The sequence below is a fragment of the Oncorhynchus keta genome, chromosome 6 (genome assembly GCF_023373465.1).
Source record: "Oncorhynchus keta strain PuntledgeMale-10-30-2019 chromosome 6, Oket_V2, whole genome shotgun sequence".
Lineage (NCBI taxonomy): Eukaryota > Metazoa > Chordata > Actinopteri > Salmoniformes > Salmonidae > Oncorhynchus > Oncorhynchus keta.
The window spans coordinates 17,513,644-17,536,637 of record NC_068426.1 but is presented as its reverse complement, the minus strand read 5'-3'; the positions used below and the strand labels follow the sequence as shown (position 1 = coordinate 17,536,637).

General features: G+C 42.4%; 3 protein-coding genes across 8 annotated transcripts; all 3 read right to left on the bottom strand.

Moving 5' to 3' along the window:
• Positions 1-176: 176 nt before the first annotated feature.
• Positions 177-5,022, bottom strand: LOC118385101 (delta(14)-sterol reductase TM7SF2-like). 5 transcript variants are annotated; one of them, XM_052521042.1, is made up of 10 exons: positions 4,529-5,022; positions 4,260-4,493; positions 4,104-4,158; positions 3,563-3,622; positions 2,448-2,642; positions 2,228-2,331; positions 2,012-2,131; positions 1,447-1,522; positions 980-1,102; positions 177-826 (listed from the first exon to the last, which is right to left on the bottom strand). In XM_052521042.1, the coding sequence occupies exons 5-10, from the start codon at positions 2,584-2,586 to the stop codon at positions 624-626; spliced, it is 765 nt and encodes a 254-aa protein (XP_052377002.1). In that variant the 5' UTR covers positions 2,587-2,642; positions 3,563-3,622; positions 4,104-4,158; positions 4,260-4,493; positions 4,529-5,022; the 3' UTR covers positions 177-623. The 5 variants fall into 5 exon arrangements, with proteins under 5 accessions (XP_052377002.1, XP_052377003.1, XP_052377004.1 ...); XM_052521043.1 differs by having other exon boundaries at positions 4,564-5,022; XM_052521044.1 differs by having other exon boundaries at positions 4,599-5,022.
• A 923-nt stretch (positions 5,023-5,945) lies between these two features.
• Positions 5,946-12,929, bottom strand: vps51 (VPS51 subunit of GARP complex). Of its 2 annotated transcripts, none has more exons than XM_035771954.2 (11): positions 12,601-12,929; positions 11,324-11,453; positions 11,041-11,187; positions 10,071-10,290; positions 8,259-9,180; positions 7,905-8,120; positions 7,670-7,753; positions 7,426-7,560; positions 7,141-7,262; positions 6,888-6,975; positions 5,946-6,791 (listed from the first exon to the last, which is right to left on the bottom strand). In XM_035771954.2, the coding sequence occupies exons 1-11, from the start codon at positions 12,790-12,792 to the stop codon at positions 6,531-6,533; spliced, it is 2,517 nt and encodes an 838-aa protein (XP_035627847.1). In that variant the 5' UTR covers positions 12,793-12,929; the 3' UTR covers positions 5,946-6,530. The 2 variants fall into 2 exon arrangements, with proteins under 2 accessions (XP_035627847.1, XP_035627850.1); XM_035771957.2 differs by lacking the exon at positions 12,601-12,929 and adding an exon at positions 11,729-11,855.
• Positions 12,930-12,999: 70 nt separating this feature from the next.
• On the bottom strand, positions 13,000-21,948 carry LOC118385102 (FERM domain-containing protein 8). The gene is made up of 11 exons (XM_052521769.1): positions 21,781-21,948; positions 21,364-21,451; positions 21,051-21,218; positions 19,396-19,497; positions 19,072-19,130; positions 17,212-17,336; positions 16,837-17,052; positions 16,577-16,700; positions 16,227-16,376; positions 15,886-16,111; positions 13,000-14,639 (listed from the first exon to the last, which is right to left on the bottom strand). The coding sequence occupies exons 2-11, from the start codon at positions 21,449-21,451 to the stop codon at positions 14,527-14,529; spliced, it is 1,371 nt and encodes a 456-aa protein (XP_052377729.1). The 5' UTR covers positions 21,781-21,948; the 3' UTR covers positions 13,000-14,526.
• Between the last annotated feature and the right edge of the window lie 1,046 nt (positions 21,949-22,994).

Genomic DNA, 22,994 nt, shown 5'->3' with positions numbered 1-22,994 from the left:
TAATTACAATTCAGTTATGCAATAAAGGTAATGTAAACTAATAAGGCTTACATTTCAGTTATCAATATTAAAGAAATAGGCCTACACTGTCATTCTAAAGAAATTGTCCAACATTACCTTAATTTCAAAGCATGCATAAATTGTCATGATAATTTGAATATACGTCAGATTAGTGCTATTTATACATCACAGTTACAGAAATGTGACTAATCTATTAATTTGAAATTGAGTTTTGGGCTGGTTGCCCGGACAGATTAAGCCTACTTCTCGACTAAAAAGCACTTTCAACAGAGATTCTCTATTGAGCATGTTTTTTAGTCTGGGAAACGGGCCCATAGTGTCCAATCTTGAGGAAGTATGGCTAGATCAGTACAAAAGGTGATGGTCAAGATTAATTGTGTTAGACTCACAGGACAGACATCACTACTGTGAACAACTTAAAGCTGCTGGGCTGGTGTGTCAGCTTGTCTTGTCTACTCATCCAGTTAGAAGTGTCATTTTCTCCACAGTGTTCACTTTTAAAGTACATATTCTTTATGACAGAAAAAAGACAGCATTTCACTAGTTTTTGTTTCATCCAGTCTGTTGAGGTTCAGAACGTTCACTTTATACAACAAAGCTGGCTATCCTATTGCATGTCCCTGGGCCCTGGTTCTGCCCTGACCGGTCCAGCTCAGCTCAGTAGACATAGGGGAATATCCTGTAGGGCACACATCTGCAGTAGGCGTCCTAGGCCAAGGCATACTTGGCCCTGCAGTGCCGCTCATCACGGGCCTCTCGCAGGACAGTGAAGTACACAACATAGAAGGTAGAAAATGGTTGAATCCTGAGGAAAGACATAGTACATGGGAATCAGAATACTGTCGGTAGTAGGAGGGATAGTGTATCACTGACATTCTATTCCGGAACAGCCACTGGTTATGGACACGTGTGCAGGGTGGCTGCAAGAGAGGATCTTATGTATTTTCTAGGTACTTACCACACGGCAGGGACCATGCCAGGGCCATGAGAAGGTCTCCTAAGTAGTTAGGGTGGCGGACGAGGCCCCACCAGCCTGACACCAAAAGGCGCTTCCCCGTTGCTGTGGCAATAGTCTCCAGGTCTACAGTAAGGCACGGGGGAACATAGTCTTTTTTCAGTTTTGGCAGTCATTTGAGAGAGCTCAGATTACAAATAATTCACACTCCATCTGCTCTTTCTAATGGGCCCAGATTCTACTCTGTGGTGCTTCCTACCATCCACTGTATTCATATCTGCACTTCGATCCATTATGGAAAATACAATTTGAAACAGACAGTAATAAAGCTGTCGCCAGAGAGAAGACCAAATGCTATCTATCCTCTCAAAACTGTTAAACTGATTTAAGAAAAGTTTATTAACAAAAAATGTGTGGATGTTGATATGCCAGGAGATACCAGAACTCTAATCAACAATTTGAATACCAACATGCCACACTGGGATGCATTGGGTCTGAATTGGTTCTTCTGGGAGTTGGATTTTCTGAAGATATAATACCCAACACCTAATGCCAGGGAAACAGGAAGAGAAAAAATTACCATCCATGAATAAGGGTACATACAATACACCAAATATTCAAATGAATAAAATAAGCATTCACACTGCCCCACCCCACACCTTGAAACTTGATTTACAATTCAATGTGACTATAGCTGTGGCTCCTAGAGGACTGAGGGACTGTGGGTGCACCACCAGGAAGGCAGCCTGCATGCCGTATGTGAAAGGAACCCAGGCCAGGTCCCCAACGGCTAACATAAACCCAAAGCCATCATGCACTATGTCCATGGTGGTTAGTACAGCCTCCTGCAATATTACATATTCTACTTTCAAATGAAACATTATACAGCACTGCAGAAATGTAATGAATTAATGCAGGGCTCAATGATACATTCGTAGTGTACCACCACAAATTAAATTGGCATCATCATCGGAGATCACTCTGCTACCACTGTTATTTTCTGTGGACTGTTCCTGTGGACCGTCCTCCTCTCACCTCATTCCACAGAGCATCCGCCACGTAGAGCAGCTGGAAGCTGTTGACCAGTATCATGGCCAGGGAGGCAGGGTCCCGTAACTCCACCTCTTTCATCAGCATCCCAAGGTTAATCACCACCTAATTGGAAGAGGGTATGTTGGATCAGATTTAAAAAATCTATATCAACACAATTACATTTAACTTGATAAAATGTAGTCATCCTTTTCCACTCACCCAGCCAATCAGACCTGGTCTCAGCTCACAAAAGTATTTCAGATCGAAGCTCCCAATCCGCGGGTTCAGCTCTTGTCCCATAAATAAGTCATACAGAGGGTTTCCTGTGTGAGATATAGCAGGCTTGAGCCTATACAGAAAAACCTCTGATACATGTTCATGTATAATTTTGTTAACTATATATTTTCCATGTATTATTTCCCTAATCCTCCACCTTTACCTGTGTTTCCCCCCTGGGCGAGGGCATGGTGAGGGGCCCAGAAGGAGCATATGTAGAGGTAGGGGGAGAGGAGGAATGACACCCCAATAGCACACACTGCCAGGGGCAACAACAGCTCAAAGAGATACCCCAGGGGCATCCCTAGCCATAGTGGCAATGTCAACAGCACAGCTGTGATGCACAGGGCATGAAAACCTGTAGAGGAAGATAGAACGATAGAAACAGCGAGAAAGGGTGGGAGATCAGAGAGAGAAAGAGATACAAAAACAAGAATTAGTTGGGAGAGGGAATCATTAAAAAAAAAGAGGTAGAGTTTGGACTGAGTAACTTACAAAAATATAAATTAGTCTTTGGACCAACAGCATGCATAGCTCAAGGTCAAGGACACCTGGCAGTAGATAAAAGGAAAACATAACCAGTTAACTCCTTCCACCCAGATCAATCAAACCTGCCAGAAATTGAAACTATACACACACAGGCTTAACTGACGATTGACATTGGAACCCACTGCTTAAAAAGCATTACTATAGAGAGCAATAGTAATGGAGTCTTTTTGTGGGCACTAACCCGCCATGGTTCGTTGGGCAATTTAGACATTTCGTTTTTGAAGGGTGTTTCTATAAATGCCAAAAATAAAGTCTGTGGTAAACACAGGTTTAGGAGATCTCCTATGAGATAATCTTCATCAGCTAATGTCACTTTTTGTGAATAGTGGAGGTGCATAAAGATGGCGGCCCCCATGGACGTGTTTAACTATCCTTGTGGGGACCTGAAGTCCCCACAAGAATAGTGAACAAAAAAACATCAAATCAAATTTTATTTGTCACATACACATGTAATCTAACTAACATTTCATTTGACCAACTGGGGATATTTTGTTAGTCCCCACAAGGTCAAATGCTATTTCTAGGGGGTTTAGCGTTAAGGTTAGCATTAATGTTAGAATTAGGGTTAAGGTGAGGAACTAGGGTTAGGGGTTAGGTTTAAGGTTTTCAGGTTAATGTTAGGGGTAAGGTTAGGGATAGGGTTATGGTAAGGTTTAGGGAAAATTCTATTTTGAATGAGATTGAATAGTGTCCCCACAAGGTCAGTTATACAAGACTTTGTGCACTTACCACAAATTCCTTCTTTTACTCAGTTCGCCGTATTGTACATTGCTATCCGTTACTCTTTTCCTGTATGGTGATAAGCAGAGTATACATGATCCCAATTCTAGCACCAAGACAGCAACAATTAAAACATTTTTTTTTTAAAGTAGATTGTGCTGATTTGTTGGCACATTGAACCATATCGTGCTCCGTAGTAAAAAAATAAATAATCTGTGGATAGTGTTAACACAATGATGTCATAACTTAATTCCACCATCTTTATGCATGTTTGCCATTTTGAAGCATTTATATAATAATAAAAAAAACACATAAAATATAGTCTTCAATATTCATAAAGGTCATGTTTACTGACTGATATTATATCATAGACCTAAACGTCTGAGATCTTATAAACCTGTGTTGACCTCAGACCTTATTTTAAGTGTTTATCCAAAAACCCAATTCTTTCTCCATACATTTTCCCCATAGGAATGGCTGAACGAATCAGAGTAACTCATTTAGGACTACAAACTGGCGAGCTTTATTGCACCCACCAACCCTAAAATACCGTTTATAGGGTACGTGAGTCTCGATCCATCTTTCAGCACCATACCCTCAGACAGCTACAGGTAAAACAGAGACAAGTATATCAGCCAAATCTCACATGACAACACAGTAAATCGACAAGAACTCAAAGGTATTTCTAATTAATAGCTAGTCTCACCAAGGGGTCCCATAGCTGGGCGGTGGAGGGAAGGACAGGGGGCCACTGGAGCACGCTGGCCGCAGGGGAGCGAAACACACAGCAGGTAAAGCACCGTCAGGGACAGGAAGACAGGGATGCAGGTGGCACCGTCAGGGGCAGGAAGACAGGGATGCAGGTGGCACCGTCAGGGGCAGGAAGACAGGGATGCAGGTGGCACCGTCAGGGGCAGGAAGACAGGGATGCAGGTGGCACCTTCAGGGGCAGGAAGACAGGGATGCAGGTGGCACCGTCAGGGGCAGGAAGACAGGGATGCAGGTGGCACCGTCAGGGGCAGGAAGACAGGGATGCAGGTGGCACCGTCAGGGGCAGGAAGACAGGGATGCAGGTGGCACCGTCAGGGGCAGGAAGACAGGGATGCAGGTGGCACCGTCAGGGGCAGGAAGACAGGGATGCAGGTGGCACCGTCAGGGGCAGGAAGACAGGGATGCAGGTGGCACCGTCAGGGGCAGGAAGACAGGGATGCAGGTGGCACCGTCAGGGGCAGGAAGACAGGGATGCAGGTGGCACCTTCAGGGGAGAAGTGAGGTGAGTTGAGAAGACTGAGATGACTGAGAGTGGGTTGAGAAGACTGACTGAGAGTGGGTGGGAGATGGGATTACGCAATATCCCTTTTTAAAGTGAACATACAAAATTTGTATTATTTTTATTAAAACACACACTATTGGACTCACCCAAAGTCCCTCCAAATTCCTTCTGCTTGTGAGGATTTTTGTCTCCTGTGAGCATTTTAAAAGGAGGACACTGGTAGACAGCATTCTAAAGATAAATCTGCTTAGGCAGCTCCATTTCGGAGCCTCAATGTATTTGGACTAGTATAGACTGTAATGGTCATACTGTATTGTTGATGTTGAGAAATAAAAACATAACTCAGAGCCAAAATAGTTTCTCTATGGCGTAATAAGGATACGATTCGATTGAATTACCAAAGTCATAGACAGATTATTCAACATATATAGGTTATATCACAGCAGAAAAACAATTACATGTGCTTTAATAGATACCAGGAACAGTAAACCGTTTTGTGCTGGACGTAAACCAACAAAATGAAAGGGTTTTTCATCGTAGCATAATTTCTAGCATCACTCACCTGTGCTTCTACACCTGCATTGCTTGCTGTTTGGGGGTTTAGGCTGGGTTTCTGTACAGCACTTTGAGATATCAGCTGATGTACGAAGGGCTATATAAATACATTTGATTTGATATTCCTCATGTATGCATACTCCAAACAATAAGCACTGTGCGACCATAAGAACGCGTGCAACGAACCGCCCCAAAATAGCCCCTCTGAACATGTCCCATCTCTAAACCAATGAGATTAAGCCATGTCCATCAGAAGAGCATGGAAGGGAGTGTTAAAAACCAGTCAAATTTACACTAGGGTGGTGACCACCTTTATCAAACAGCCGAGAAAAGTGATGGTCAAATTCCTACTGTACACCTTTTTACTCGACTGCGCGCTTATTGGTTGCTGGAGACGGGACTCATGCTTATGAAATTTATGGAAGTACCGATGTTACACATTTCCAATGATTCCAGTCATTGATTCAAACTACGATCAATCAATCATGATTGAAAAATAAATTGAAAAACAAAATAATTGAGATCACATGACCTTGAAGGTAGGAGAGGCAACTCAGTACCTCATCTGTTTATGAAAGTAACTTTTATTACACCATATTACCACGTTACAATTTTAGTAATTAGTAAATAAATGATTATAGATGCACCCCACCCAAACATCATAATTTAAACAGGCAAACCAATACTTTTTCCACTAATTGGTCTTTTGACCAATCACATCAGATATTTTTACATCCTCTCACCAAGGGGTTGGTACAAAGTGGATGTTTCCCGTTTTTCAGAGATACAATATTTTTAACAAAAGCTTCCGTTTCCCCTGAAAAAACAGATGTGGGAACTCCGCTCAGGCGTCTTTTTATGCCTGCCACACTAGGTTATTTCAAATCAGATCTTTTTCAGAGCTGATCCGAATTAAAGATCAGAATTGGTCTGGGTGTCTACATGCAGCAATAGTAAGTAGCGTTATCCTCCTACTGATACCACATTTACATCATGGGAATCCAGTGTGTCCAGCAAAATACCTATTTTTTAAAGTCTTCCAGTTCAGTTGACTTCAATGTTCTTTTATTTGGTTTTAAACTCTGTTACACACCATTCAATTTCACCATCGCATTTCACCAGTTCCTCAATCAATGTGACCTCTAGCCTTTAACCTCTCTCACAGATGACCTCGATGACGCTCTGCTCCATGGGAGCAGGGTCCAGACAGCGGTGGGCAGTGCTGCCCACTATCTCATCGAGCAGGAAGTGGACCAGGTTCTCATCGGAGACAAAGCGCCAGAGGTACATCTGCAGGTAGTGGCAGTCCACCTGAATCTGTTGCAGGCCATAACGACCAAAGGTACGCAGGCGGACACACTCCAGGAACGTCTTCAGACTGATCTTTATGATTCCCGTCAACACAGAGACCTGAGAGCAGAGAGATCAGGACAGAAAGAGTTGAGGCAATAAAAAGGCTAATGGGGGGGGAACCAGAGCTCTGTATCCAAACCACTCACTACCCACCTTGTTAAACTCCACAGGACTGAATATTTCAACCCGCTCAGAGAAGAGCTTGTGTATATTACTCAGGAGATTGGTATCCATAGGAGCACTGCAGAAAGACAAAACCATTCTTAAATCTTTATCCATTGGGGAAGACAGCAATCATCCTAACATTTGACTGACCCTGCCTCTGCCAAACCTCCACACATTGTGATGCAGTGTATATTATGTTATTATAAACATATTGTGTGTTAGGCAACTGTAGTTCAGGTACCTAGGTGTGTAGCTAGGGGCGTAGCGGGTTTGCTGCCTCGAACTGCTATAGACGGAGAAGGTCCTTTTGCTGGAGTCACTGCTGTGGGCTTTCCTCACCCCCTCCTCATAGAGAAGACCCACCTGTAGGGCAACACAGGGAGAGACAGATCAGGGAGGTAGTAAAGATGTTAAGATTCCTAGCACTGATGTTGCTTTTGTCCACTCACAATTATACAGTAATTACAGTTTACCCACAGTGTAAAGCATGTTTACCAAAGGGTTTTAAATAGATACCGGGTGTTACCTGCACATCAATAGAGGTGGTATCCTCCACCACTCTCTTCATCACAGCACGGACATTCCGTGGCTCGATGGTGTTGACCCAGTCTCGTGTCTCCACACTCTTTCTCAGCATCTGGGATATGATCAGGCCCTGAACCTGTCCACAGCAACAGAGAAGGGGTCAGCAGAGAAATAGAAGGACGAGGCCTGAGGTGGCCATTTGCAGAAATAGTCATTTGTTGGTAAGAAGGTGGGAAAATGTGTACCTTGACATAATGGTTCAGTAGCTTCTGTGCTGCCTCTCTGGCCTCTCCACATAAAGCTGTGACTGCAGTTACAGGAGAGTGATGCTGTGAACACAAGAGAGAATATAACAGCATTTGTAGTAGCATGTGATACACATTTCTCATGACTAAAGAGGACTTATCATTTGCACATTTTTTTCTTACATTTCCATCAATTGTCTTCAAGAAATATTCAGAGGTTCATTGGCACATTTACCTGCACAAGAAACTGTTCGTCTGTGAGGGTGAGGATGTAGGTGATGGTGGAGGTTTCATAGTCCAGGCAGAGGCGTGACAGCAGCAGTAGGAGGGCAGGGGGTGTAGAGCCGCCCCGGTCTCCTGCACTCTCACAGAACTGACGCGAGGACTGGCACACAAACTTAATGAAGTTAACCACCAGGCTCTCACGCACACCGTGGCTACAAAACTCCCCCTGAAGAAAGAGAGAGAGGAGAAAAAGATCCAACCGGGATGTCAATGTTAACATACAGTTAGTTACATAAATGGCATTAAAAAAATATATGGGGCCAACTAACTAACCACCAATAGCATGAATATTCATCTCGCTCACCTTGAAGTAAGGCTTGTTGGAGAAGGTGATGTCCTTTGCAGTAAAAAGGTGCACGGATGCCAGGACTGATTTGATCTGATTGAGAATGGAGGCAGACAGAGTGGAGAGGAGCTCTGGCAAGCTGGCCGGAGCATCTTTCCCAGTGGCTGGCCCCCCTAGATGAGACCCACCTCCGGCAGAGCTTCCACCCAGCCGAGGGGCTGCTAGGGCCTGCCTCACGTCTGTCAGGCTGTTCAAGTAGAAGCTCTGCAGGGCTGCCAGGTACTGCTTGATCCTCTCCCTGGCTGCTCGCACTACGATCTCAGTCCCCTGGCTGGGCACAGCAGACCCAGGCAGCAGTTTGGCCACGGCCTGGAGCCTGCGGTGGAAACGATCCAGAGCCCGGACCAGGAGAGAGTTGTCTCCAACACTTTTCTCCTCCTGTATCCTCCTCTCAACCAGGGAGAAGTAGCGGGTGGCCAGTGCATCCACAAAAGCATGCAGCTTGCCAATAGCCATCTGGGGGATGTTTTTGGAGGCCAGCTCACCCTCTTGCGGACGGTTAACAAACAACTCTTGGTACGAGGCAATGACCAAGCAAAGGCTGCTAACGAATTCATTGCAACCTCTGTCTATGAATTCCAAAATATCAGTCCTTGAGCTGGGAGAGAGGAAGGGATTGTTTAGAGAGGAGGGGCCAGTGGGAGATCCAGCAGTGGGTTCAACTGACAATCTGCAGGCGGGGCCAGTGTAGGGATCTGTCACTGCTGTGGGTCCAGAGGACAATGGTGGTCTCAGCTCCGCTTCCAGTCCTAGGAGGTCTGCTTCCAATCGTGACTGGGCATGACTCAGGAACTTGTCACAGAGTTCCTCTGCCGGCTCATCCAGCTGCAGCAGAAGCTCCACACACTCTGAAAGGTCCTTCGCACTCGAACCTCCATCTCTGCAAACACATGCAACACCAAACAAAGATGAAGCATTCATGCAGTTATAGTGTAGTATTAACCACGTTTCCATCCACAATTTTTATGCGAGTAAAGTCATAACGTACAAAACAAAATCACGACAGCTGTGATGGAAACAGGAAGTTTCGATTACATTTTATAAATGGCGACATGGTGGGATCTTTTTGTTAATTAAAATTAATTATGTGAGAAACGCCTTTATGCACAAATATTAATATAATAACCATCATATCAAAGTAAACTTGGAGTCATGCGATGATATGGTGTGTGGTCCTCCCACTACGACTCGGGAAATCATGCAGTTTATTACGCTACAGATTAAATATGTTTTTATGAACTCATAGGGTGCTGAAAGTGCACGGTGACGAGCTTGATGCTCTTTTCAAATAAATATCAAGGGTCTTATTGACATGATGATCGATGCTTGACTGCCATTTGACAAATAAAAATATTCTCGCTCGTATCCATAATAATCTCATCAACCACACTGTATCTGTGAGCTGTTGACTAGAGCGCATGTCAACAGCTCACAGATACAGTGTGGTTGATGAGATTTTTTTTTTTTACAAAACTATCAGTAGAGCTGAAAAAACGATGGAAACACAACTTCATATTTTTATTTGGTACATGAAAACGAAAGTGAAAAAGTACATTTTGTGTGCACTACGTCATCAAGCACTGATTTTTAATCCACAACAAGTCAATTTGGTGGAAACACACCACTGGTGGGAATATGTGCATATTTTCTTTATGTGAATGGAAACCTAGCTACTGCTATATAATATGAACCAGAAATTTAAATTAAAACACCATTGTTTTGCAACCATACCAAAGTGAATACCAACTGAACGTTTCCTGAGACTCCTACCTGAATTTCTGCCTAAGCTCCTGTGCCAACTTGTCCATGATGGCATGACAGTCATCCTGGATGCCCCTGAAGGAGGGCATGTGGCTGTACTGCTGCAGCACGCAGCGGGCACGACGATGGGAGCTCACTGCCTGGGCATAGGCCTGCAGTTCCAGGCACTTATTCAGCCTGGCAGGCAGCTCAAACAGGAACTGCAGCTTCCTCAGGAGAGTATGGACTCCTGGGTGAGGGATGGGGGGGGGGGGCTGCGTTTAGACAGGCTGCCCAATTCAAATATTTTTCCCACTAATTGGTCTTTTCACCAATCACATTTTTTTCAGAGCTGATCTGATGGTCAAATAACCAATTCGTGAAAAAAATATCAGAATTGGGCTCCCTGTCTTTAACACCGTAGTAGCCAATAATGCGTATAAACCCTGGATGACTGACATGGGCCGCTGTATTGAAGACACTGCCCAGCCATCTTGGTACTCATCCTCCATTGTGAAGCTATAAAAATGCATTTATTAATGTCTACATTCGTTATTGACACGTTTACTCTATTACATACTTTAATGATATTATGTGAGTTAAAAATAAAATGTAAAATGTATATAAAAACATTGTCCTTCAAGTATTTTTTATTTTTTTGTACTATTGTTACCATCCCCACTTCAATACAAAATAATTAAGTACTTTTGTCCTTAAAACATTTAATTGAAATACTTTAGAATTCCATTCATTCCTATGGAGGACTGCTCCTACTGGGGAGTGTCAATATGGCCAACCGATGGCTTCAAAGACTCAATGGCCAATACATAGCATCAGCAATCTAGGGTTTATATACATAATTAGTAGTAGCGTATTATGAAGTGGTTCACAGTCCACACAAGTAGTCTTACATTGATAGATATATGACCAAGAAATACGATTTGTTAATCTAGTTTTAATTTCAGGCGGTGGAGACGTCACCTAGGGTTTCATTACCAACCTGACAGTTTGGTGATCTGTGCATGCTGGTCTTGAAGAGTCCCACTGATGCGTGCACTGAAATCTGTGATAGAAGCCATGTTGGTAGAGAGACAGTCCATTTCATCCTCCATCTTCTTAAAATCATTCTTCATTTTTCTGATTGTGTCTAGTAGGAGAAGATGAGGACATTCATTAATTCATCACATGGTACAGTATGTGCACAGAACAGAGTGAGACCAACATGATCCAATTCAACAACATGATGTCCAACGCATTGCATACACTATCACCTATTGTCTTACCTGTGGCAGAGATGAACTTGTTGTAGTTCTCATACACCAATGTCTGCATGTCACTGTCCAAGGAGCGGATCTGCTTGACCATGCAGGTCTCCTGGTCCATCAGCTCTCCAAGGGAACATTCTCTCCTGAGCTGCAGACACCAGTAGGACTCAAAGGTCAGTTTTGAAGACAACAGACAGCTACTGTACTACCTGGATGACACCAATCATTTCTATATACACTAGATGACAGGTGTTTTGTAGCCTCTATTTTGGCACTCCCTCACCATTGTAAAATATATTTAGGAAGCCATCTAAATGTATTTATTCATGTCTAAATTTGCTTTTGTCACGTTTATTCTATTACAGACACCTTAATGCATACTTTTGAATGATACCATACAAATTAAATATACATATACACTACCGTTCAAAAGTTTGGGGTCACTTAGAAATGTCCTTGTTTTTTAAAGAAAGGCAATTTTTTTGTCCCTACAAATAACATCAAATTGATCAGCAATACAGTGTAGACATTGTTAATGTTGTAAATGACTATTGTTTTATTGCTTCTTTAATCAGAACAACAGTTTTCAGCTGTGCTAACATAATTGCAAAAGGGTTTTCTAATGATCAATTAGCCTTTTAAAATGATAAACTTGTATTAGCTAACACAACGTGTCATTGGAACACAGGATTGATGGTTGCTGATAATGGGCCTCTGTACGCCTATGTAGATATTCCATTAAAAATCTACCGTTTCCAGCTACAATAGTAATTTACAACATTAACAATGTCTACACTGTATTGCTGATCAATTTAATGTCATTTTAAATCGACAAAAGTGTGATTTTCTTTCAAAACAACATTTCTAAATGACCCCAAACTTTTGAACGTTAGGGTATATACAAGCAAAGTATCATTTTTGGAAAGTTCAAATCTTTCTGTTCCCACTACAACAAAAAAATAATTGAATAAATGTGATTTTTATAATACATTTAATTAAAATACTGTAGAATTATATTATTTCCTATAGAGGACTGCGTCTTCTGGGGAGTGCCAATATGGCCGACCGGTGCCTTCGAAGCCTGTCATTGGCCAATACTTTGCGTCAGCAATCCAGGGTCTTGTTTATATACACCACTGGTGACACCAATGATAGACAAGCAGTTGGCTCCCTTGTACGGTAAAATAATAGCAATCCTTTGCCACTGTAAAAGCAAGTTTTGCCTTTCACTTGTCTTATGGTCAGTAAATAGCGAACTAAATATGTCGCATCCAGAAACAGAAACTGGATTTTACCTTATTGAGATAAACCTCAGGATCGAAATGCGGCCCGTTGATATCGCAAGGATCCATGGACTCAGCTTGATCCACGGTCTTTCCTTCCTCGTTCAGCCCGTAGTAGAGCTTCAACATACCGTGCACTCTGCGCTTCCGCGCTGGGTCGGAGTCAGGTGGGGTGGTGCCCGGAGCATTAATATCCCCGTCCATTTCGACCGAATATCTGCGAAACAAACCAAATAATAGCTAGCTAAATACAACTGACAGCCACCTAAACAGACAACCAGCTATGTGCCCCGACACTACCAAACCTGCAAGAGAATTACCGTACTGTCATGACGAGATGCTTGTAAAACACGAGCCAGTAGGTGGCAGCAAGGACTCAAGGAACACAAAATCATGACATTCAGGCTCGGATATGGACAAACGTTTTTATTGTAAAAATGAACCAAAAAAAGTTTCAAATAAAAATATAAAAATCTCAGATTCACCGTTTTGTCAAAACAGTATAAAGCTGAATACAACTGTATTATGGGTTTGACTAAACCTACAGCCACTTGTTTAGTTTGGTAGTGCACATTATAGAAATTACAAAGAAAACAGTGAAGTTAAAGGGTTTGATATAGTTGACTGTCTCAATGTGTACACGAGGTGATGTAGATTTATAGCAAAACGAGCAGATAAAAAGGAATATAGTAACATTCTGATGATCATGTTTAAACAGACAAACAAGGAGACAAATACCAGGTTAGTCTCTCAATGCCAAATTAATACTGAAACAAAAGGCACTTGGTCTTTTTATACAGAGACTACATTGTGAATGAATAAGGCTTCAAATGACCCAATGCCTAATTTGTGTGAGAAAGACAGATTGGTGTATGAGAGTCAAAGGTATTACTCCAATAATATCAATAATTACCAAATGTAAAAACACTACAGTATTTCAGATAGCAACAGTACTCTAAGAGTCAGTCATGTGCGCACAAAAAAAAAGAACACTACAATTGTTTTAAAAGAGCTTAACTTAAGAACAATGAATTTGACCATTTTGTTGTTCTGATTATTTTGTAGGTTTGCATAATTGACAATATCAGTTATAACAGTGGAAACCACTTTCTTCCGTTTGTATTAACACTAAATTGCATCAGCGATACAGTAGAGTCACTCCTCTCACACTGACAGAGTAGATGCCAGCAGAAAACATCCTCTTTTTGAATGGATAGCTCCTAAGTCAAACTGCCCTTGCATGTTGTACAATATAACAATGACAAAAAGTGAAATCTAAACCCACTTGGAAAAGGGTGCAGTCTGGAATATGGTTGACCTTGTGATTTCTGGGGAGGACGACAGATTCAGTCTCTCATGGTCATCATGGACTGTATGTTTAGCACATAGCATCAGACTACTGCAGTAGACATGTTTGTTTTGGTACAGACTGAGGTTTGAGCAATATAGTTGCAGAGCCTTCAATATTGCCCTCCTTTTAGACAATACAATGCCCTGTGCTGTTTGGTTTCCCAAGAGTGTTGCATACATTTCAATGGGTGATACTGTACGTAGTCATAGTAGATCAATTCCATCTGAGGGAGAACAGTAAAAAGGTCCCTTATCACAAGGGTAAAGATACAAAGTGGTACAACTGAATGTTACCATCACTCCAGTTTCATATTAAAACTACCAATAGGTAGCCAGTTCAACTTGACCTGTGAAGCAACGACACAACATCACCTAAAGAATGCCAATATTCTCATCTAACTTCATATACACACACAATTATGCATAAATATTTATTCACACTTAAATCCCACTCTTGGTCCATTGTGTTTTCACAAACAAGATAAATGCCAAATCTTTGCATATCTTTTTCCTCTCGCAATCTTAACATGCATGTTCAGTTTTGGTCTCCAGTTAGCATAGAGCAGTGCCTATACTGGAGATGGAGGATCACCGTTGCTCCAAACTCTCTTGCACCTGTACTGCGGAATATGTTGGTGGCTGTGCCTGCCTGGTGAAGAAGGAAGCAGCCCGCTTTGGTTTCAGACGTTTGATTTCTTTACCTGCCGTGTCAACAAATACATTTAACAGTTAGTTTTACAACCTTACCTGATAAACAAGTGAAACTTACACTACCTGGCCAAAAGAATGTGGACACCTGCTCATCAAATGTCTCATTCAAAAATCATTGGCATTAATATGGTCCCCCCTTTGCTGCTATAACAGCCGCCACTATTCTTGGAAGGCTTTCCACTAGATGTTGGAACATTGCTGCGGGAATTTGCTTCCATTCAGCCACAAGGGCATGAGTGAGGTTTGGCACTGATGTTGGGTAATTAGGCCTGGCTCGCAGTCGGGGTTCCAAAGGTGTTCGATGGGGTTGAGGTGAGGGCTCTGTGCAGGCCAATCAAGTCCTTCTACATCGATCTTGACAAACCATTTCTGTTTAGACCTCCCTTTGTGCATGTGGGCAATTAAGAATAAATATATTTAAAAACATAAATGCTGGAAAGGGACTTCCCCCAAACTGTTGTCACAAAATTTGAAGCACAGAATCGTCATAGTTCCAGTGAAGGGAAATCTTAACGCTAACGGGCCTAGCCTGAAACATGGAAAACAGCCCCAGACCATTATCACACCACCAAACTTTACAGTTAACGGTCTCCTGGCATCCGCCAAAACCAGACGATGAAGCGTGATTCATCACTCCAGAGAACGTGTTTCTACTGCTCCAGAGTTCAATGGCGGCGAGCTTTATACTACGCCAGCCGACGCTTGGCATTGCGCATGGTGATCTTAGGCTTGTGTGTGGCTGCTCGGCCATGGAAACCCATTTCATGAAGCTCCCGATGAACAGTTGTGTTGACGTTACTTCCAGAGGCAGTTTGGAACTCGGTAGGGATTGTTGCAACTGATGACAGACGTTTCTTACGGCGGGCCCGTTCTGTGAATTTGTGTGGCCTACCACTTTGTGGCTGAGCAGTTGTTGATCCTAGACGTTTCCACTTTACAATAACAGCACTTACAGTTGACAGCGGCAGCTCTAGCAGGGCAGACATTTGATGAACTGACTTGTTGGAAAGGTTGTATCCTATGACGGTGCCACATTGAAAGTCACTGAGCTCTTCAGTACGGGCCAGTCTACTGTCCATGTTTGTCTATGGAATCGATTTTATACATCGGTCAGCAACGGTGTGGCTGAAATGGCCAAATCCACTAATTTGAAGGGGTGTCCACATACTTTGTGTATATGGATGGTTAATACTGACAAAATGAATGGCATGCATGATTCTCCCTCCCCAGACTAACCGTTGTCCACATAGCTGATGGTGTTCAGTGTATGGACCCGACTGCACACCACACTGTTCTGCCTACGCAGTTTGCCACGGCGACCGTTCCCTTCACCACTGCCCCCCGCCTGTCCAGCAGGCTGATGGGATGGACCGACAGCGCCGTCAGTTTCCGTGGTCGTCCCGCCTTCGGCTGCAGAACGTAGCTCCACGCAGAACTCGATAAGGCCGCTCATAAGCTCTGCCTAGAGGTACAAGGAGGGAACAAAGACTAGTAGGAATTCTGGTAACGTCAAGGGAATCTATGACCACCTACTAAGGAAAAGCACAATGGGAAATGGAGAAGTTAGGTTTTATTACTTGTTTTGAGTAGATCTTCAGTAACTTGTTGACAGGGGTGCCAGCCTCCTCCCCATCAAATTCGAGCCACAGGATGTGTGAGTCACCCTCCCCTTCAGGGTAGCTGTGGTCCCAAGACAGCTCACTGAAGCGCAGGCCCAGGAGCACGTGCTGTCATTGAGTAGGGATGTGAGAGAGGCAGAAAGGGAGAGGGTTGGGTCAGTCAGTGAAAAGTCTTTTTGCATTGATAAAGGATCCCTCTGGTTCATGCCAATACTTAAAATCACACAGAATAAAAAATAAAGTAATATTCTGCTTGTTATGGAAAGGAATTATCATTCATTTTAACTTTACATTATTCCAGGTCTCACCTTCTCTTTGACGTCCATTACATACACCCCTTCCAGACTGATCCCCACATTGACAGCTTTCCGTCCTGCTCTATAAAGAATACCTTGGGCTGGCTTGTCGATCTCCCCCGAGAAAAAAGCACACCTGCCCAGAAAAAGAAAAAAAAAGAAAAGAAAAACCCCCACCAGCGAGACGTGATGCAAGTGGTACATGAAGATAGAAACTGAATGTGTTCCATGCACCATGCAGTTGAGGCCATTTTGACCAGCTTGTTCCTTACCCGTAGTAAGGCAGAGAGTGGCATGTGCCGAGGTACTGGCGTAGACGCTGAGTGGGCTCCAGGGGGGTGCTGCCTGAGGTGCTGATCTTGCGATATTCCTCCAACAGGTTATGCTCTAGCCCTGCCTGACGGCCCCCTTTCCCCCTCAGGGTAGAGAACAGCCCCCCACCTCCCCCTGAAACATGTACAGGCAGGAAGGATATCAGCTTCTTCTCCCTGAGTGAGTTGGGAGAAGAGGGGCAATAATCAGGGTATGCAGTCAGGTATTGAAAAAAAATTATGAGTTATACAAAACATAACTCCAGCAAGAGGCAGATGTTCAAATCCCTGGCATAGTTTACCTTAAAGCAGCAGTGGCTTTCTGGTCATCCAGACCAATTCCCAGCTCCAGAGCAAAAGACAGTGCGCCCAAACCCATCCAAGTCACAGGGGAAGCGGCCCGCGAGGATGTTAACCCGTGCCTCATCATAAAGGAGTCTCAACACCCCCTCGTCTTCAATCTAGAGGGAAAGGCCATGCAATGACAGGTGGAATAAAGGAGGATGCAAACAGAAAGGGAATTTGGGTAATTTCCATGTAAAAGGACCCATGAGCACCAACATGTGAAGTTCATAAGAGCATCTCAAATTGAGTGTCAAATGAAAGCTAAGTTATATTTGAGAAATTATGGCATATACATATTTTTAAACCATTTTCCTTTCTAAAATTAAGAATAAGCAACGGCTTTGATTTCTGGTCGAACAAATAGAAAAACAAAACATTACCAGAAAGGCTTAAAAAGGCATTAGAAATAAATCTAAAACAATGTTGAAGACCCATGCCAAAATGTGAGTTGAAGAAAAATTCCATTGTGCCTTAATTCCATTTCCAAAACCCCACATATCTTTAAGATATATTCTAATTTCTCTCCCTCATGAGGAAGGGTAATGAAAGTTCACAAGGCAGACCTATCAATTAGTGTATTTACTGATATCAATTTTGTTGATGAATTAAGTGATTAAAACTCAAATCCGTTAACGATTTGGTAACAGAATTTCAGCAATTGAATTGGCTATAATTGAAAATCATTAGTAATCAAACCAGTTGTGTTCACAAGCTTAGACAGTAAAGAAAAGTATCATAGTAATGTACAGTAGAGTAAAGTTCAGAACACAATAACGTACTCTATTGTAATTTACCTTGATGGGTCAGATTGGTCCAGTCCAAATAAATGTGGTCTTGTTTAGGGACAGACCTCATTAAAATAATAGCCAGTGTGTAGAATAATACCCAAATATGCAAAGGAGGATAGCATATTCACACTTTTTCTACCCATTTAAAAGATACCATGAGAAGGACATTCATAACCATAATTATGCAATTATGCTGCAGTAGTTTGTGTCGGGGGGCTAGGGTTAGTCTGTTGTATCTGGAGTATTTCTCCTGTCTTATCCAGTGTCCTGTGTTAATTTAAGTATGCTCTCTCCAATTCTCTCTCTCGGAGGGCCTGAGACCTAGGACCATGCATCAGGACTACCTGGCATGATGACTCGTTGTCCCCAGTCCACCTGGCCGTGCTGCTGCTCCAGTTTCAACTGTTCTGCCTGCGGCTATGGAACCTTGACCTGTTCACTATGATTACTATTATTTGACCATGCTGGTCTTTTATGAAAATGTAAACATCTCCACCTGGCAAGTTAGAAGAGGACTGGCCACCCCTCATAGCCTGGTTCCTCTCTAGGTTTTGGCCTTTCTAGGGAGTTTTTCCTAGCCACCGTGCTTCTACACCTACATTGCTTGCCGTTTTAGGCTGGGTTTATGTCAGCTGATGTAAGAAGGGCTATATAAAATGTGATGTATAATACAGATCAGGGACTCATGATGAAATTCCATTACCGGGTGTAAATCACCTTCACTTAGTACTGTAGTTCAATAACCAAAATATACTTTTTCAAAGTTAATGTTTCATGTCATAGCTGACACCATTTGTTATGTAGACATTGTTGAATCTTAATTCAGAGCAGATATTTAACAGTTTTTGGAAAACATGGAAATAAACGGAAGGAGATTTTACAGAAATTATTTGACCAATCTCAGCATATTTTCTGAGGGTTGGTGCTAGAGTACTCGGGGTATGTGTCTACGACCAGGAAAGTATAATCTATCCATTTGACAATACAACCTTCCTGATATTAAGGAAAATGTTTTCCCCCAGCAGTTTCATGTGAAGTTTGAGAAAATTGAAACAAGTAGTACCTGCAGCTCTTTAGACTTGGGATAAAACACATTCCTTCTGTACTGCAAGCTCGGCTCATCTGGAGAAAAGAATACAGCATGAGGGTATTACAGAACATTTTATATGATGGCAGATGTACAGTTTAGGATGAGTGATGTTGGGTCAGAGTTAACAGGAAGTCAGGTTGACAAAGCAATATGAATTCAGCAGTGGGGATGAAAAAAATGCAACAATTTGGGGGAAATAACATGGGAGCCAAAATATGAATCTGCTCAAAAACCAGAAGGGAAAAAAAAGTGTTTTTTGTAACAGTCGTCCCTACACAGAGACACAGGCAGTCTCACCTTGAGATATATCCTCCTCCGAGGCCTCAGTGAAGCGATACAGAAGGTCCTGCCACTGGCGGCACAGTTTATAAGGCTGATGCTTCGGCTTTAACTGCAGTTCTGAGAGAGGAGGAAAAGGCAGGATGTAGACAACCAAATGTTATTATTTATGAAAGGATGAATAAACATTCTCATGGTATAACAGAGATCAAATGATTGGCACGACAAAGCATGCTAATCTTTCACACTATAGTCACAAGCTATAGACTTGGCCTAGACTAATTTTGCTGTAGTGATCTCTTCCATATTTTACAAACAATGCCAGTCTTCCAACATGACAGTAGTTCAAGAGAGAAGCATACAAACGGGTAGCGTTCCACTTATGGCCCAAGGGCTCTCTACAATCTCCACACATACATGATACTAGAGGTTGACCGATTATGATTTTTCAACGCCTATACCGATTATTGGAGGACCAAAAAAAAGCTGATTAAATCTGAAATTGAAAAAATAATTGTAATAATGACAATTACAACAATACTGAATTAACACTAATTTTAACTTAATATAATACATCAATAAAAATAAATTTAGCCTCAAATAAAACATTCAATTTGGTTTAAATAATGCAAAAACAAAGTGTTGGAGAAGTAAAAGTGCAATATGTGCCATGTAAAAATATGGCAATGTGCCATGTAACATTTGAGTTCCTTGCTCAGAACATGGGAACATTTGAAAGCTGGTGGATCCTTTTAACATGAGACTTCAATATTCCAAGGTAAGAGGTTTTAGTTAATGTAGTATTTATAGGACTATTTATCTCTATACCATTTGTATTTCATATACCTTTGACTATTGGATGTTCTTACAGGCACTTTAATATTGCTTTTGTAACAGTAAAGCTTCCGTCCCTCTCCTCGCTCCTCCCTGGGCTCGAACCAGGAACACATCGACAACAGCCACCCTCGAAGCAGCGTTACCCATGCAGAGCAAGGGGAACAACTACTCAAAGTCTCAGACCAAGTGACGTTTGAAACGCTATTAGCGCACACCCCGCTAACTAGCTAGCCATTTCACATCAGTTACACCAGCCATTAGGCTGATAGGCTTGAAGTCATAAACAGCACTGTGCTTGCGAAGAGCTTCTGGCAAAACGCACAAAAGTGCTGTTTGAATGAATGCTTACGAGCCTGCTGCTGCCTACCATCGCTCAGACTGCTCTCAAATCATAGACTTAAACATAATAACACACAAATATGAGCCATAGGTCATTAATGTGGTCAAATCCAGAAATTATAATTTTGAAAACAAAACATTTATTATTTCAGTGAAATACAGAACCGTTTGGTATTTTATCTAACGGGTGGCATCCCAAAGTCTAATAATTCATCAAAATCAGCATCCAAAAATACAGATTGTTATGAAAACCGACCCTAATTAAATCGGCCATTCCGATTAATCGGTCAACCTCTACATGATACAGTGAGCCATGGTACTAGACCAGCCACAACACTATTCCTTTGTAATACAAATCAGCCTGATTAAATCAGCAAAAATGTCAAATGAATGACCCAGTTGTTTATATTAAAATAACAGCACAGCATGTGCAGCACAGCTGTTTGAGGGCTAGGGGAGGAGGAAGAGTGGTGCATTACAGAGAGAGCTGTCATTACCGAGCAGAGGAGAGCAGAGCCAGAAGGCAAAGACATCCATTGCCGAATCAGGAATGTGGAGAGCCTCCCTGACACTGTGGCCTAGCTCTTGGACACTCACACAGCCAACCCCTTCCACACACAGGTGTACAGCACTGTCACCCACCAGGTACACAAGCACATCTTGAGCTGTAGGAGAAAATACACGGAGGGAAGTTGACATAACACTAACATTAGCACAAAACACAATCTTGGATCTTCCAAATATGAAAACACACAGAGGGACAAAACAATATTACATTGTAAACACCAGACTGAAAGAAAGGGAACTGACCGCGGGTGACTGAGGAGGCCACACTTCCCCTCTGTGATTTACCCTCCGATGGTTCTGGAGGAAACCTCCCACACTCATCTCCTTCCATCTATGTGGGACAAATATTAAATAGGGTTTTATTTTGAAGGTTATCCAGCAAATTCTCGGACACACTTAACGTTAGACATTTCAGAAGCTACGTTGGTTGCTAGCATTTAATTATATTCTATATCAAGGCTTTGATTTACTCGTCGTTGTTTAGTCGTAAGAAAATAGTCATTGCTAACGTTAGCCGCCAGCTTTTGACAAGTGGGATAGCGACATTTCACATCTCCGCACCCTGCGCGAACAGTAGCTATTCGTACACGAGCGAAGTTAGCTAGCTAGTTACTAGTAGCAAGAAGTCAGCGGTGCGCTAAACCAGTAAGACTCAATTACCTTTTAATGACGAGGTGGTATTGACAGTGTATAGCAAACTGACAACTCTGGGGAACTGCGCCCACCGCGGTCCAGACTCCAATCCGGAAGTGTCGAGCCAGTAAAAACAAATATTTTATACGTAAACCCAGATAAACCACAGCCTGTCGTTTCCAATTGTAACAAATTAGTCATAGTAGGCAGAACAAGCAAGGAGGTGGGCAGAGCCAAGCACGAGCTCCTATTGGCGTGTTCTACTAGCATATATCTGCACATGTCCATTAGGGACTTGGGAAGAGTCTTTCTTTTCCAAACGCAGTTCAGCCAAAACCACGCCCCGTTATTCAAAGAGACGTTCTACTACGCTCCCATTGGCTAGTTAGCGTTGTCTCACTCACAGGCAATTAGCGCTGAGACCATGCCTACTTAACGTTTCTAGCTCGTTATTAGAAGTTGTTAATTTATCGTCAGTAGTCTATTTTCCGGTAAAAGCATATGCTTATTATTCATACTTTCTCAAATATTTACTCTGCTACAGCCATTGAATCTGTCTTTGAGCGTCAATGGACGTTAATGGCTAGCTTGGTCCACGACGTTATGTTGTTATATTTTTCAATCTTGAAATACAAGGGCACATGTTATTAATCAGTGACTGAAATTTCGCGCTAGGTGATATTCACTTCCGGACTTGGTGGTGGCTCAAAGCGTTTTAGAACGCCCCTCTGAATAACGGGGAGTGATTTTGGCTTAACTGAGTTGGGGAAAAGAAAGTCGCGTTCGGAAACCCCTACTCTGTGCAGTGCGCGTGTGCAATAGCTAAATTCGTCTTTGCACAACTTCTAAACGCGATTTCAAAAAACTTTAAATATACAAAACTTAATCCACTCTTTTCATAACAGATTGCAGTTTTGGGAACAGGAAACTGTATTGAGATCAAATGATTCATCGATTAGAAAATGTGCAGAATGTCGGACAAAATCCATCTCGTTCCATCTTCTCCCACTGCCCGCCATCGGGCTTCCTCTCACTACCATATTTGGTAGTGAGTGAAAACGCCAAGTAGATGATTCACATTTATACATCCAGTGAAATATCTGTCTCATTGTTCTTTGGTCAAAATGTTCATATTTTTGTTGTTGTGCAGCTCAACTTTTATGGTGCATTACCGCCATCTATCGTTCTGGAATTGTAGTTTGTTGCTTAACTATTATTCTGTGTTTAGATATAATTGAGCA